The sequence below is a fragment of the Oncorhynchus nerka genome, linkage group LG9b, assembly GCF_034236695.1.
Source record: "Oncorhynchus nerka isolate Pitt River linkage group LG9b, Oner_Uvic_2.0, whole genome shotgun sequence".
NCBI classification, from domain to species: domain Eukaryota; kingdom Metazoa; phylum Chordata; class Actinopteri; order Salmoniformes; family Salmonidae; genus Oncorhynchus; species Oncorhynchus nerka.
In genome coordinates this window covers 15,792,647-15,805,739 of record NC_088424.1, presented here as the reverse complement: position 1 = coordinate 15,805,739, position 13,093 = coordinate 15,792,647, and the positions used below count along the sequence as shown (strand labels likewise).

Genomic DNA, 13,093 nt, shown 5'->3' with positions numbered 1-13,093 from the left:
TTGATTCATGGAAAATAAAACACAACTTTTTCTTGATTGGATAAGTATTCAACCCCCTGAAGCAATACATGCTAGAATCACCTTCGGCAGCGATTACAGCTGTGAGTCTTTCGGGGTAAGTCACTAGGAGCTCTATGAGCCTGATGGCTGGTTGATGAGGTCCACGGCATGGGGGATGAAACTGTTCAGGTTGCGGGCGGTTTTGGTAATGATTGACCTAAACCGTCTGCCAGAGCGGAGTCTTTAAAAGATGGGGTGTCCGGGGTGGGCAGGGTCAGCGATGATCTGACCTGCAAGCTTCCTTGTCCTGGAGGCGTGCAGGTCCTTGATGGAGGGCAGGTGACAGCCGATGACCTTCTCTGCCAACTGGATGGCCGATGGGGAACCATCCCTGGAGAGACCGCCAACAGGCAGTGGCCCTTTCATGCTGTCAGTCAAATGGGGATTATATTTCACACACACACACACATACATGTACATCTGCCATACTTAAAGTGAAGTAGCAGGTGGCGGGACAGCAGCTTGACAACAGCCAATGAAAGGCTTTGCCATGAGAGACTGACCACCGTGAATGGCCCTCACATGCTGTCAGTCAAATGCGGATTAGAGGAGACGCACCCTAACATGCTATATAAAGACAGAGCAGCAGGTGGGAGGGCAGATGGGAGGGCAGCCAATGGTGAGGCTGGCCAGCAGTGACAGACAGGGAACACTGCATGTCGTCTGGTCTCTGTAGTGTCCTCTTGGCTGAAGGCTGTAGTTCCCTTGGCAGTGTTTTCCCCCCAACTAACACTAATAAGAAGGCGGGCCTCCTCTCCTCAAGCCTTAAACAATTTGCCTTTCATTTGTTTCAATACACCATTTTGATATCTGCTGTCACGGTTGATGATTTCAGCCTCTGCCTTAGAATGAAACAATACAAGGGGAATCTATGCCTTATAGAGTGTCAGAGCAATAGAACTGCAGTGGACTGCACCAATACGTTTACATACACTCCAATGGACAGAACAATCCCAACCCCCGAAGTGAATCTCTACTACTGCTGCCTACTACCAGATAAGCTGAGCCAGCTTCTGGTGCTTGTTTTAAACTATGGACCATGGCATACGTGTGTGTGTGTGTGTGTGTGTGTGTGTGTGTGTGTGTGTGTGTGTGTGTGTGTGTGTGTGTGTGTGTGTGTGTGTGTGTGTGTGTAGAAGATTCTGAATTAGAGACCCCACCCTGGTGGCATGTGCTGACCTCCTAACAAAGGACAGTATGGTCACCTGGCAGAGAGACAGACCTGGTGTGGGACCATGTGTTCACTTCACATATCACACACACATACAGACACACACATACACGAGCCACCCCCACATACTAACTACATGGTTAACGATACTTAGAAGGTAAAATATTGGTAATGGAGGGGGGACATCATTTCCTTTACAACAAAAACGTATGTTTCTAGAGATACTATATACATATTTATTCTTTGTAATGCTACTGACGTGAATGAAAAGTATAAGGAAACAATACCATCAATAAGCAATTTCATTCCTTGAGGCACCATCCCTGTCATTACTAGACCATAAGCAAGTAATTACCATATTCATTATGAATTCAAATAACCCTCTAGAAGCTTTTATTAAAGGGCATTTTAAATCATATTAAGTATCTGCATTATTACATATAGTAAATCCAATTTTAAAAGTCCTTTAAAAAAATACATCCCATAAGCATAGCATAATGGTACTATACACGTTATTATACTTTTCTTGACCTACTGTTAAAAAAGTTGTACTATGCTTGCTATCTCCTTTCAACCATTCCACTGCCTTCATCTAAGATAAGCCACTTACACTGCATATTGACTGTGGGAGAGTGGCTGTACAGCTGCTTTCACACGCCCACTATAAAGACACAAGCAAATGCCCCTCTTGAAAGGGAAACCATGCCTTAGATCACAGTATTGCTAGCTAACCATTAGCAGCATGCTACACTTATATCACTTAGTGTAGCCTACATGCAAGCACGCACACTTACAAATGCATGGCAAACATGTAGACCAACACGCATATGCTCAAACATACACACCCACACACATACACACACACACACAACTAACTCAGATCACTCACTGGGGGAGCTCAAAGCTCTGCACAACTCTCTCAGGATTGGTGAAAATATAAAATAGAAAATAAATAGAAAACATCTTTATCTAGAAAATAAATTAAAGGTGGGGGATTTAGGAGGAACAACAATGGGCAACCTTGACTCGTTTAGTTTGTTTTTCCTCGTTTTCTTTCTGACATCAGCAAACACTCTGAGGGCTTAGCTCTCTACGTCTCTACAGCTCACCTGAGGATACTGTCTGGGCTCAGAAGAGCTGGGTGGGGCACAGACAAAAGGCATAGAGAGAAGAGAAGAGGTGAGAGCTGCTGAAAGAGAGAGAGAAGAAAGAAATACAAAAAAAGTCTGAAAGGGAAAAATGTAATACACAGCGAAGGGAGCCAGGGACTTGAATCAAAATCCATCTTTTCAAAAGTTCCCATTATAAATCATGACATGTCTGTGTGCATACTGAGCTGGGATAATACTAGAAGATTTCACTGAAGGCCAACTGAGAGACTAAATTAATGATATTAACTTGGTATTTCTTTTGACAACTCACTGATTGTGCATTGAGTGCAATGGGAATTACAGTGGGCAAGAGTGACAACTTTGCGCCCACACACACACACACACACACACACACACACACACACACACACGGAAAGTATTCAGGCCCCTTCCCTTTTTCAACATTTTGTTACGTTACAGCCTTCTTCTAACCTGTTTTTCCTTTGTTATTATGGGATGCTGTGTGTAGATTGATGAGGAATCATTTTAGAACAAGGTTGTAACGTAAGTAAATGTGGAAAAAGTCAAGGACTCTGAATACTTTCGGAATGCACTGTACACACAGACACACACACCTCAGTAACCTGGTAACCTGAGCCAGTTTAAGAGTGTCCCTGCTCTTCACTCTAGTCTTAATAGAGGCCCTGACCTTCGCTACTCCAATTTAGTTCCTACCGCCCCAAACTTTAGGAGAAAAAAAGAAGAAAAGAGCGAGAAATGAAAGAGAGGGGATGAGATTCCACTTTTTCTGTATAGACTTTTAATTCATTTCTACTTGCTTGCCAAACTACACGATTCCAGGACCACTTACTCTGGAGTGAGAGGGGGATAGTGGCCTGTTTGGTGGAAAGCCTAAAGACTTTCGAGCACCGGATACCTCTTTTCAGTTCCCCTCCTAATTGTCTCTTTGTGTCCCAATTCCTCCTCTCCTCTCTCACAAACAGCTGGACTAGACCGAGGCACGTTTACAACACGGGAGATCGTGGGTTCAAAGTCTGTATGGGATCTCTTTAACTTGTACAATGGACACTTTGGTGTCCTTTAGATTTGGTCAATGAGAACTTTGGTGTCCTTCCAGCAAAAAAGTGAAACTATGAACTCCACTATTACTATAGTAAAACAACACATTACTGTATAACCGATCTGTGTGGGAAGACGACGTGCATATGACTTACGTTGTGAAGTTCTTCTCTCCCCTGCGTTTGAAGACGAGCTGACTGTGCAACGAGCTCGAAAGTCCATTGAAACAATCATCCACCGCTGCATAACTGCACGACACATAAAATACTAATATCACCGGCTCATAAAGAGATGATCTGAGAGACCAGGAGGGACGGCCCATGAGGCCATTTTGATAAATTCGATCAAAAACCCCAGGTTTTAATGGCTGCATTATCTAGGCTATAAGTTTCCTGCGGTGCGAGCAAGACAGCGAGAGCGGCCATGTGCAGGGGAGTGTGTTATAGACACAAAGCCAGTAGCTAGACACCCCTCTGTAATTGGTTTTTATCTCTAAAGGACCACATCATCACTTTACGACTGTACAGAAGTCCCTCCTGCTATAGCAGGCTTATATCCCTCCTCACCTCTCCACCTGATAGCTGATGTGTGGTGAGCGTTCTGGCTCAAAAATGGTGGGTGCTACACATTGATGGTGAATGAGATGAGTTTACCCCTACTATCGAAAGAGCTTTGAGTACCTCAGTTGCTAGAAAAGCGCTATATAACTCCAATCAATTATTATTATTATTACTATTATTATTATTATTTAGAGAATTCATAGTGGAGTAAGTGGAAGTTACGCAGAATTGCATGGATTTCCCCATTGAGATTACGTCAAGTTTACCTTGGGGATAATCATAGTCAATCTCTATGGCTCAGGGTATTTAAGTGGCGGGGTCGCTATACATTCAGATGTCAATGAAACATGCACTGTTATTGATGTGCAGTAGAAAACTACTCACACGCCAAATTCTAATTCACACTCGCACGCATGCATTCAGATGCTCGCACGCACACACACACACACACACACACACACACACACACACACACACACACACACGTTATGTTTTTCTATCCTCGTGGGGACCAAAAATGTATTTCCGTTCAACATCTTATTTTCCCTAACCCCTAACCTTTAGTCCTGGCATTTAGAGTTTGAGCAGAATAGAATCACCTGTTGCGCAGCGAGAGACAGCTCCTCATAGCAGGTTGATGCATGGAATGAAATAAGTGTTCCTATAAGCCTATGCTGCGGAACATTTCTATTGGCTATGCTATGCAATTGCGTGAGAAAACAGAGTTTTGATGGCCTCTATTAAAAAGAGGAGGATCCCATCAGATTTCTATAGGCTAAGCCTGCTATATATTTATATCACAGCTTTCCCAATATTTAGCACAATGCTTTCCTTTACAACAGGAGTAGCCTACCTGACTGGCATGAAAATGAACCAAGGGAAAAGCGTCCTCCATTCGCTACTTGAGTGCATAGATGATATGTATTTTTCCCCCTGCCCCTGTTCTGACATGAACATGATATTGGCCCATTCTAAATCAAACTAATTTCACACATATATTATTTAGTATATGTAAAGACAAGGTTAAATTAAGAAAGGGTCTGAACATTTATTTAATGTGATATTTCAGTGTTTTATTTTTAATAATTTTGCAACAATTTCTAAAAACCTGTTTTTGCTTTGTCATTGTGGGGTATATTGAAGGCTGTAATGTTACAAAATTAGGCAAAAGTCAAGGGGTCTGAATACTTTCCAAATGCATTGTATGTTTTGATAAGGTTTGTATCAAAACTAAAGTGCCCAAATAGGACCCCTGTAACAGAGTTGGTACTTGTGTACTGTAGCCCACAGCCATATGGCATAGTCAGATCAGGGTGACTCAGAATATGCTATTCTGATATTCTGAAATATACTACATTTTCTTCATATCTTAATGTTTCTTTAGACCTGTCTAAAATAAATAATGGATTTATTTTGATGGTGTAGGCTATATTAAATAGATTTGACTTGTTTTGAAATGTAGATGTTCCAAAGGTCCGCACCAGGGGGCTACGCATGGAAGCCGGAGATGCTAAACACGTTTATGTTCATTAACGGCCAATTACAGTGAGCCCGGCAGTAATATGCATGACAGTTACTAGCTGCCAAAATGTCCCAGTCTTACTGTTGGAGGATGACTTGTCTTTAGGGCCAACGTTGGGCCCTGTCAGGGTCAAAGCATCTAACACACAGTGTATCACAGAGAGACCACCGAGGTGAGAATTGAATCTCTGCAGCACGGTATGTCACCGGGCAATCATATACACACGCACACAGTATGCGACCAAGCAATCACGCTGTCACACACAGGGTCATAAGGTGCATCTCTCACCTGATCATATTCCTAGAGAGAGAGAGAGAGAGAGAGAGAGAGAGAACCACAGACCGACAGACAGAGCAGAAGAAAGTGCCCTCTGAGTAACCCTCACCTGCCTTCCCCTATGCAATTAGCAACCTTATCTTCATTAATGAATCAATATGTGAATAATGCAGCCCGGGTCTATTTGTCTGGAAGGACACGCTACAAAGACATCAGTAGGATTATGACATCAATATTTATGAGCACACAGCAGGTTGTGTGAGAGGTATTTGCATGACACTAAGCTGTGACGCGATAAGGTTTCACAGGGGCCCTATTTGATTCTGGTTCATGACCCATGCAGCAAAGTGAAGCTAGAGAATGTGTTCTAAAAATGTGGCATAGAAAGTTTTCCAAGGACTAATGAACAAAATTGTATGTGACCATGTCTTCAAGTCTGGCATAACAGGGAATGTAGAGAATTTCAGGTTGTTCTTGATAAGGATTCTTGTTCGCAATGACATACTGCACCTTTGTAAATAATAACATAGAAACCATATATTATCTGCTTTCATAACCCTCAACATACAGACTAAAATATTATTATTATATATTATATTATATTTATCTAACAAATGTAACACAAACAAACACATTTCAAGGGCTAAAACCTGCATCCAGCCAACCCACCAAACTATGGACCACCTTAAGTGTCCTCTAGGCTCTAGTCTATTCTGGGCTCTATTTCATTATTCCTGTAGACCGAGGCCTTGGGAAAAGCCTACAGGTCAATAAGGCCTGCTCTGTAGATACTCTGGGCTGCTCTCATAGGTTATTAAAGAAGGTTCCACTGTGTAGGAGCAGTTGGTAGCAGACGGGTCGATGCTAGCCCCACCAGGCGCATAGCATTACCGCAGTGGGACTGGCGAGGGGAGGGGGGATGTCAAGGTTTTCACTTCATCAGACGGGGAAGGCAGGGTAACCAAACAACAGGGAGAAGGAGAGATGGACTGGAGGTGGAACTGAGATGACATATCATCAGCCAGGGGAGTTTGGGGGTTTCGCTTCGGAACACAAGAGAAACTTCTGTTGGGTTTCTTTTTTAAGACGATAAATGCACAGATACACACACACACACACACACACACACACACACACACACACACACACACACACACACACACACACACACACACACACACACACACATTGTGTACGCAGATGAACATGCTCTTGGGCAGACGTGCGCTCATACACACGCACACACGCAGACACACACACCCAGCCTACCTTCTCGTAGAATCGTAGCTCGTAGTCCAGGATGATTCCGTTGGGCTGTTCAGGCTGTGGCCATGACAATGTGAAGCTCTTCATGGTGGAGCTCACCTGGTGCATGATGGGTACGATGGAGGGGGCTGCAAACAGGAAACAGGAAGTGAGACTGAGATGAACAAAATTGACACTGCGCCTTGTAATAGCCTGAACGATGCAAGAAAGTAGCATTGAAAGCTACTAAAAACACAATGTAACACATTCAAAATTCACAGACACAAGTCATGCCGGTAAGAATCACCAGTCAGAGCTGTCGTGGAGCAGCTAGCACATCTTTTAAAACATCCTCACTCTTCAAGGTCCCCATTTCTCTCACTCTGTGTCCGTCTCCAACACAACAAGTCAACAGTCTGCGCTGTGTCTGAATAAAATCACTACCTAATGAGGCACAAAGACCTAGAAACTGCCCATTGGAAGAAAACTCCATCCTATCTCTTTGTGATGCTTTCGGCCTGGGTGCACAGTGTGGGCCTATTCTCCTCTGCTCTCCCACTCTGCTCTTCCACTCTGCTCACCCACTCTGCTCTCTCTTCCATTCAGACACAGCACACCTGAGCACACACATATGGGCTGTGAATTAACCCAACACCCCAGCAATTTCCAGCTCATTCCCTCGCTTTTGTCCTCCGCGCTATCATCCCTCTATCATCGTTCCTCGTTCCTGTCTTCCTGGGCTGGCAAGGGGTGGGTGGAGGCGGAGACGGCGAGCGGCAAAGGCCAGCGTTTAGCAGTGATTGACCGGGAATAATACATTACCCCCCAGTATATGGAAAGGGAATCTCTTTTTACTCATCTTTTACAGTATCCATTCCGGAGATGTGGAAGTCTGGAAGATGGAGGCTCATGTATTATGACCCTAAGAAATACTGATAGAAACACACACAGATATGTCTACATGCACTTACATTTGTTGAAAACCACCCACACTACTCCCCCTGCCTCCCATACACATAAACACATGCAGACTTTCCTAAAACACACCGGACTTCCTTCACTTTTCAGCTCCCAAAATCCCCAAGTAACCCCCAGACACTCACCGCCACCCCACCTGCCTCCCTCTATCGTTCCAGCCCACGCACTCTCATCCTATCCAGGCCTCACCTCGGTGTGGCTAAGCCTCCTTGCTCCTCTCTGGCTGCCTAACGCTCCAGTGCACAGAGCTCTGCTGGGCCGCATTATCAATTACCGGCCCTGGCAGCCCCAGAAGGCCCCAATGCTGCTGCTGGCTCCCCTGCCTTCTGAGCTTACAGTAGAAAGGGGGTAGCGGAGGGGAGTGTGTGTTCCAGAACAGACTAAGGTTGAGTCCAAAAGAGCTCCCTATTCCCTACATGCACTACTGTTGACCACGGCCCATAGGCTCTGGTAGAAAGTAGTACATTCTATAGGACATAGTGTGCCATTTGAGACCCAGACTGTATCTAGCCAGACAGTTATATTAAGACCAGGCAGGCATTTGTGATTCTACATGGTTTCACATCACGTCTCAATGATTGCCTAAAAGTCCCAATTAAATAATAGTGGCACTTCTGCAAGTCATGGATAAAACATTTGCCAAGTCCTCGTTTCTAAAGGCCTGTGTGTGGGTGTGTGTTTGCGAACGCAGATGTGTGTTAGTGCCCTGTATGTAATGAGCCTGTGTTTCTATCAGTACTGCTGCGTCTGTACCTGGCTGGAGGTCAAGGGTCAGGCCCGCTGAAGCCATGCCGTCCCCACCGTTACCAGGGGACACCAGCACTGACAGTGATTGGTGGCTGTGCCCTGCACTTCTCTCGTCCCCCCATCACTCCCCCTTCCCTCTGTTCCACTTTTATCTGGCCCAACTGGCTGTCCCCAGCTTTTAATGCAGCACTCGGCTTAGCATTAATCAATGTCAAGCCTCTCAGTGCTGCTAGCAAGAGAGAGAGAGAGAGAAAGAGTGAGAGAGAGAGAGGTTTTTTTATCTGCAAACTGCTACTCTAACACAAGACCATCACATTACACATCTTACGACTCTATACCTACACACTATAGCAGAGAGCCATTACACATCTTACGACTCTATACCTACACACTATAGCACAGAGCCATTACACATCTTACGACTCTATACCTACACACTAGAGCACAGAGCCATTACACATATTTTACAAAAGGGAACGAAAGCTCATTCATTTTCACCAAACCCCCAGAACATAACTTGAATAGTTTTGGGTGACCTCTTCCCATTCTCCCTCTGCATCAACTCCCTCATTGTGATTTTCGCGGGATAAGCTTAATACATTTCACATTCCGCGATCCAAATTCCACAGGGCTTTCATCCCTCAATTCCCAGCTGGAAACTCCTGATGTGCTTGACTGATTCCCAGTTTGACGATTGGTTGGAAAAGTCCTGATAGGCCGATTTCATCACATAGAACAATCTAATTCCGGGTTTTTCCGTTAAGACTTAGACAGCACCACAGATCCAGGCTCTCACAGTCTCTCGCTCTCCCTCTCTCACCCTCCTAGGCATGCTGGTTAACCACTGCCTCCCCATTAGCAATAGCTCAGAGGGGCTGCTCTGTCGTGACTACATGGTAATGGACTCCTCTCACAGATCATAGGGATGTGGCAGTTCTGCTTTGCTCTGTGCTGTTCTGATCTGTTCTGTTCTGTTCTATTCTGCCCTGTCCCTTTCGATGTTCTGTTTCTATGAGTTTCTTTCAGGGAACCAATCAACCATTTATTTATTTTAAATCACTCCAGTGCTGCCATTGGTGACATCACTGTTGAAAAGTATTGTAGATGTAACTTCTTGGTGCCTTTTTGAAAGCGCCAAGTCCTGGAATTTCTAGAGTTACCTAGAGCATGGGATTGTCTTTAAGTGTGGTGGGTTTGCTTCGAACCTTCTCACAATCACATATTTTACTGTGGCCAGAGGAGAGATTTAGTGGCAAAGACTGAAAGTAACGAAGGAAGGCAACTAGTCTTTTGGTTTACGCGATTCCTCTTTCTCTGTTGTACTTCAGACACTAGATGAAGACATTTTAAGGTTTGAGGAGTTCAGTAGCATTCAGAACCATTCTCCTCCGATCGCCTGCAGCTAGCTGCCGGTTTCTGGATTCAAGGGACAAGCTACAACATTTATGATAAACGGGCATTAAATGAAGCAGAATGACAACCTGAGCCAGCACTCAAGAGGATGATGAAATGGTTGGACAACCAGCTCCTCTCTGCCCTCTTATAGTCAGTCAAGTTCTGTGAATTGAGGCAGTGAGAAAAGCAATAACCCATGTAAAAAATAATTAAGAAAGTATACAGATAGACAGACAGACAGACAGACAGACAGACAGACAGACAGAAAGAAAGAAAGAAAGAAAGAAAGAAAGAAAGAAAGAAAGAAAGAAAGAAAGAAAGAAAGAAAGAAAGAAAAAAAGAAAAAAAGAAAGAAAGAAAGAAAGAAAGAAAGGATGGATGGATGGAATAACCAATGGACGTACTAATAATTGAATGAAGAAATGAATGAAGAATCTATTCAATACATACAAGGGATAATGCATTTTCATTTGTATTTTTTACAGTAACCTATGATTGTGTCTCCATCTGTTCCTACTCTAAACCAACCCATGTACACCAACAACACATGGAAATACTTAAGGCATTCAAAGCTCGTAAACACAAAACATAATGAGTAGGGATCCAAACATGCCTCACATCCCTCTGGTTTTAGTCATGTCAAAGGCTCAAATCCCTTTGGTATGTTTTGGTTGTTTGGATTTGCCTTCGACTACTTCCATCTCTTTGTATCTAGAATCCCGCTGAGCCGCAGACTGTTTTCATGAAGTTGGGGATTCGCGGGTTTCCACATGCCCAAAGAAGGCTGCAAGATGGAATAGATGGAGATGTTTGGATTTTGGGAGTATTTCTAAAAACAGTCGCAGAGGAGTAGAATGGAATGGGAGGAGGAGTGTTAAGACAAGAGGGATTCTCAGGTTGGTGACTGGTTTGGCAGTTGGCACAGAATCTAGAGGTGCATTCAACAAGGGAAATAGCTTGCGAATTTTGGCTCACATATGAATCATTTGTGTGTTAGCCGCTACTGTTCACTAACACTAGCTGAAAGTCTGAGAACGTAAGTGTCTGTTTCAGATTTAAACTGCGGCTAAAATAATCAAGTGGCCATGTAGACATTCTACTATATTTAGTAGGAAGTCATTTTCCTTTGGAATATTGTCGCTAAAAAGAGACAGTAACCCTTTTACAAAAACAAAATGTTTGATGTTTCACCGTGACATTTTGGAATGTTCATTCAAATCGCTCAACTGAAATTCTTACTCTGGTGACATGCTCGCCGCAAACAAAAGCCTTGTGGAACTTGCCTCAGGTCACAGAGTTGTGTAAGTCAGGAGAAAAAGAGAGGCAGTGAAAAGCAGCGAAAGAGGGAAGAAAAGTCCCTCTCTGAGAGGTGTCATTCAGCTGTTCATGGGTTAAGTGTCCTGGATGGAGGGATGGAGGGTGGGCGGGAGAGAAAGATGCTGTTGAGGACATTGTGTTACCTCATTTCCTACATTTTCTGGAGGTTTTTAAGTCTGGTTCTTGACTGTAATGACCCTAGTATGCATTAACCTACCTTAATGGACGTTTAACATTTACCACACAACCCTCAGGTCTGCACACGGTGTGCTCCTAAGTGAATTAAAGCATAATGTTCCCCAAAAAAGACATCACATGGGAGATGGCAGCTTTTGACTATACAGAGATCAAGATGACCAAACCAGGGCTGTAGAGAGAGGCTAGTAAATAACCTGAGAAGTGTGTGTGTGTGTCCAGTTTACTGCAGGCTGTGAATCGGAGTATTGATCAGACTTTCATCCCAGACACACACAGGGACCTAGGACAGTTTAATGACCTCTGCACTGATTCACACAGGAATCATCTCTGCATCTCACGGACTGTCCTCCTCTCCTCTACCAATCGCTCCCCCTATATCCTTCTATCGTCTAACTCTCTCCCCGTCTCTCTTCGACCCATCTCTTGCCCCACTCGCTCTCGTCTTCCGCCCTACCGCTCCTCAATTTCTCCGTCCATCTTCAAATCTTCTGTATAAAATACAAGTTTCAAGTTTTAAAGTCACATGCACAAGCACAGTGAAATGCGTTTCTTGCCAACTCAAAACCCAACAATTCCATAATCAATAACAATGCAACACTAGAAAAACACACACAAGAAATAAGAAGATATATGAAGAACACAGTAAGTAAGCATACTATATACAGGGTCAGTTAAAATAGCATATTTACAATGTGCAGAGATACTGGAGTGACAGAGGTACAGTAGATACAGTATGTACTGGGGTAAGGTGACTAGGCCACGGGATACAAAATAAACAGAGTAGCAGCACCTTGTATGTGAGTGGGTGTGCGTGTGTGTAGAGTCAGTATATATGTACAGTAGCAGTCAAATGTTGGGACACACCTCTCTATTTTGACTATTTTCTACATTGTCAAATAATAGTGAAGATATCAACACTTTGAAATAACAGTAACCAAAAAGTGTTAAAGAATTTGAGATTCTTCAAAGTAGCCACCCTTTGCCTTGATGACAGCTTTGCGCACTCTTGGCATTCTCCCAAACAGCTTCATGAGGTCGTCACCTGGAATGCATTTCAATTAACAGGTGTGCCTTGTTAAAATTTCATTTGTGGAATTTCTTTCCTTCTAAATGCATTTGAGCCAAACAGTTGTGTTGTGACAAGGTAGGGGTGAAAAACAGAAGTTAGCCATATTTGGTAAAAGACCAATTCCATATTATGTCAGGAACAGCTCAAATAAGCAAAGATAAATGACAGTCCATCATTACTTTAAGACATGTAGGTCAGTCAATCTGGAAAATTTCAAGAACTTTGAAAGTTTCTTCAAGTGCAGTCGCTAAAACCATCAAGCACTATGATGAAACTGGCTCTCATGAGGACCGTCACAGGAAAGGAAGACCCAGAGTTACCTCTGCTGCAGAGGATAAGTTCAATAGAGTTAACTGCACCTCAGATTGCAGCCCAAATAAATGC

The 13,093-nt window shown here is 43.6% G+C and overlaps 1 protein-coding gene across 2 annotated transcripts in view; it reads right to left on the bottom strand.

Annotated features, from left to right (window-relative positions):
- LOC115114339 (ephrin type-B receptor 1) overlaps nt 1-13,093 on the bottom strand; it is a 341,327-nt gene that overhangs the window by 63,439 nt on the left and 264,795 nt on the right. For both annotated transcript variants that reach the window (XM_065013371.1, XM_065013372.1), the window contains exon 6: nt 7,030-7,154. In XM_065013371.1, coding sequence (XP_064869443.1) covers nt 7,030-7,154 — 125 coding nt within the window. The remainder of the gene's footprint in view (nt 1-7,029; nt 7,155-13,093) is intronic.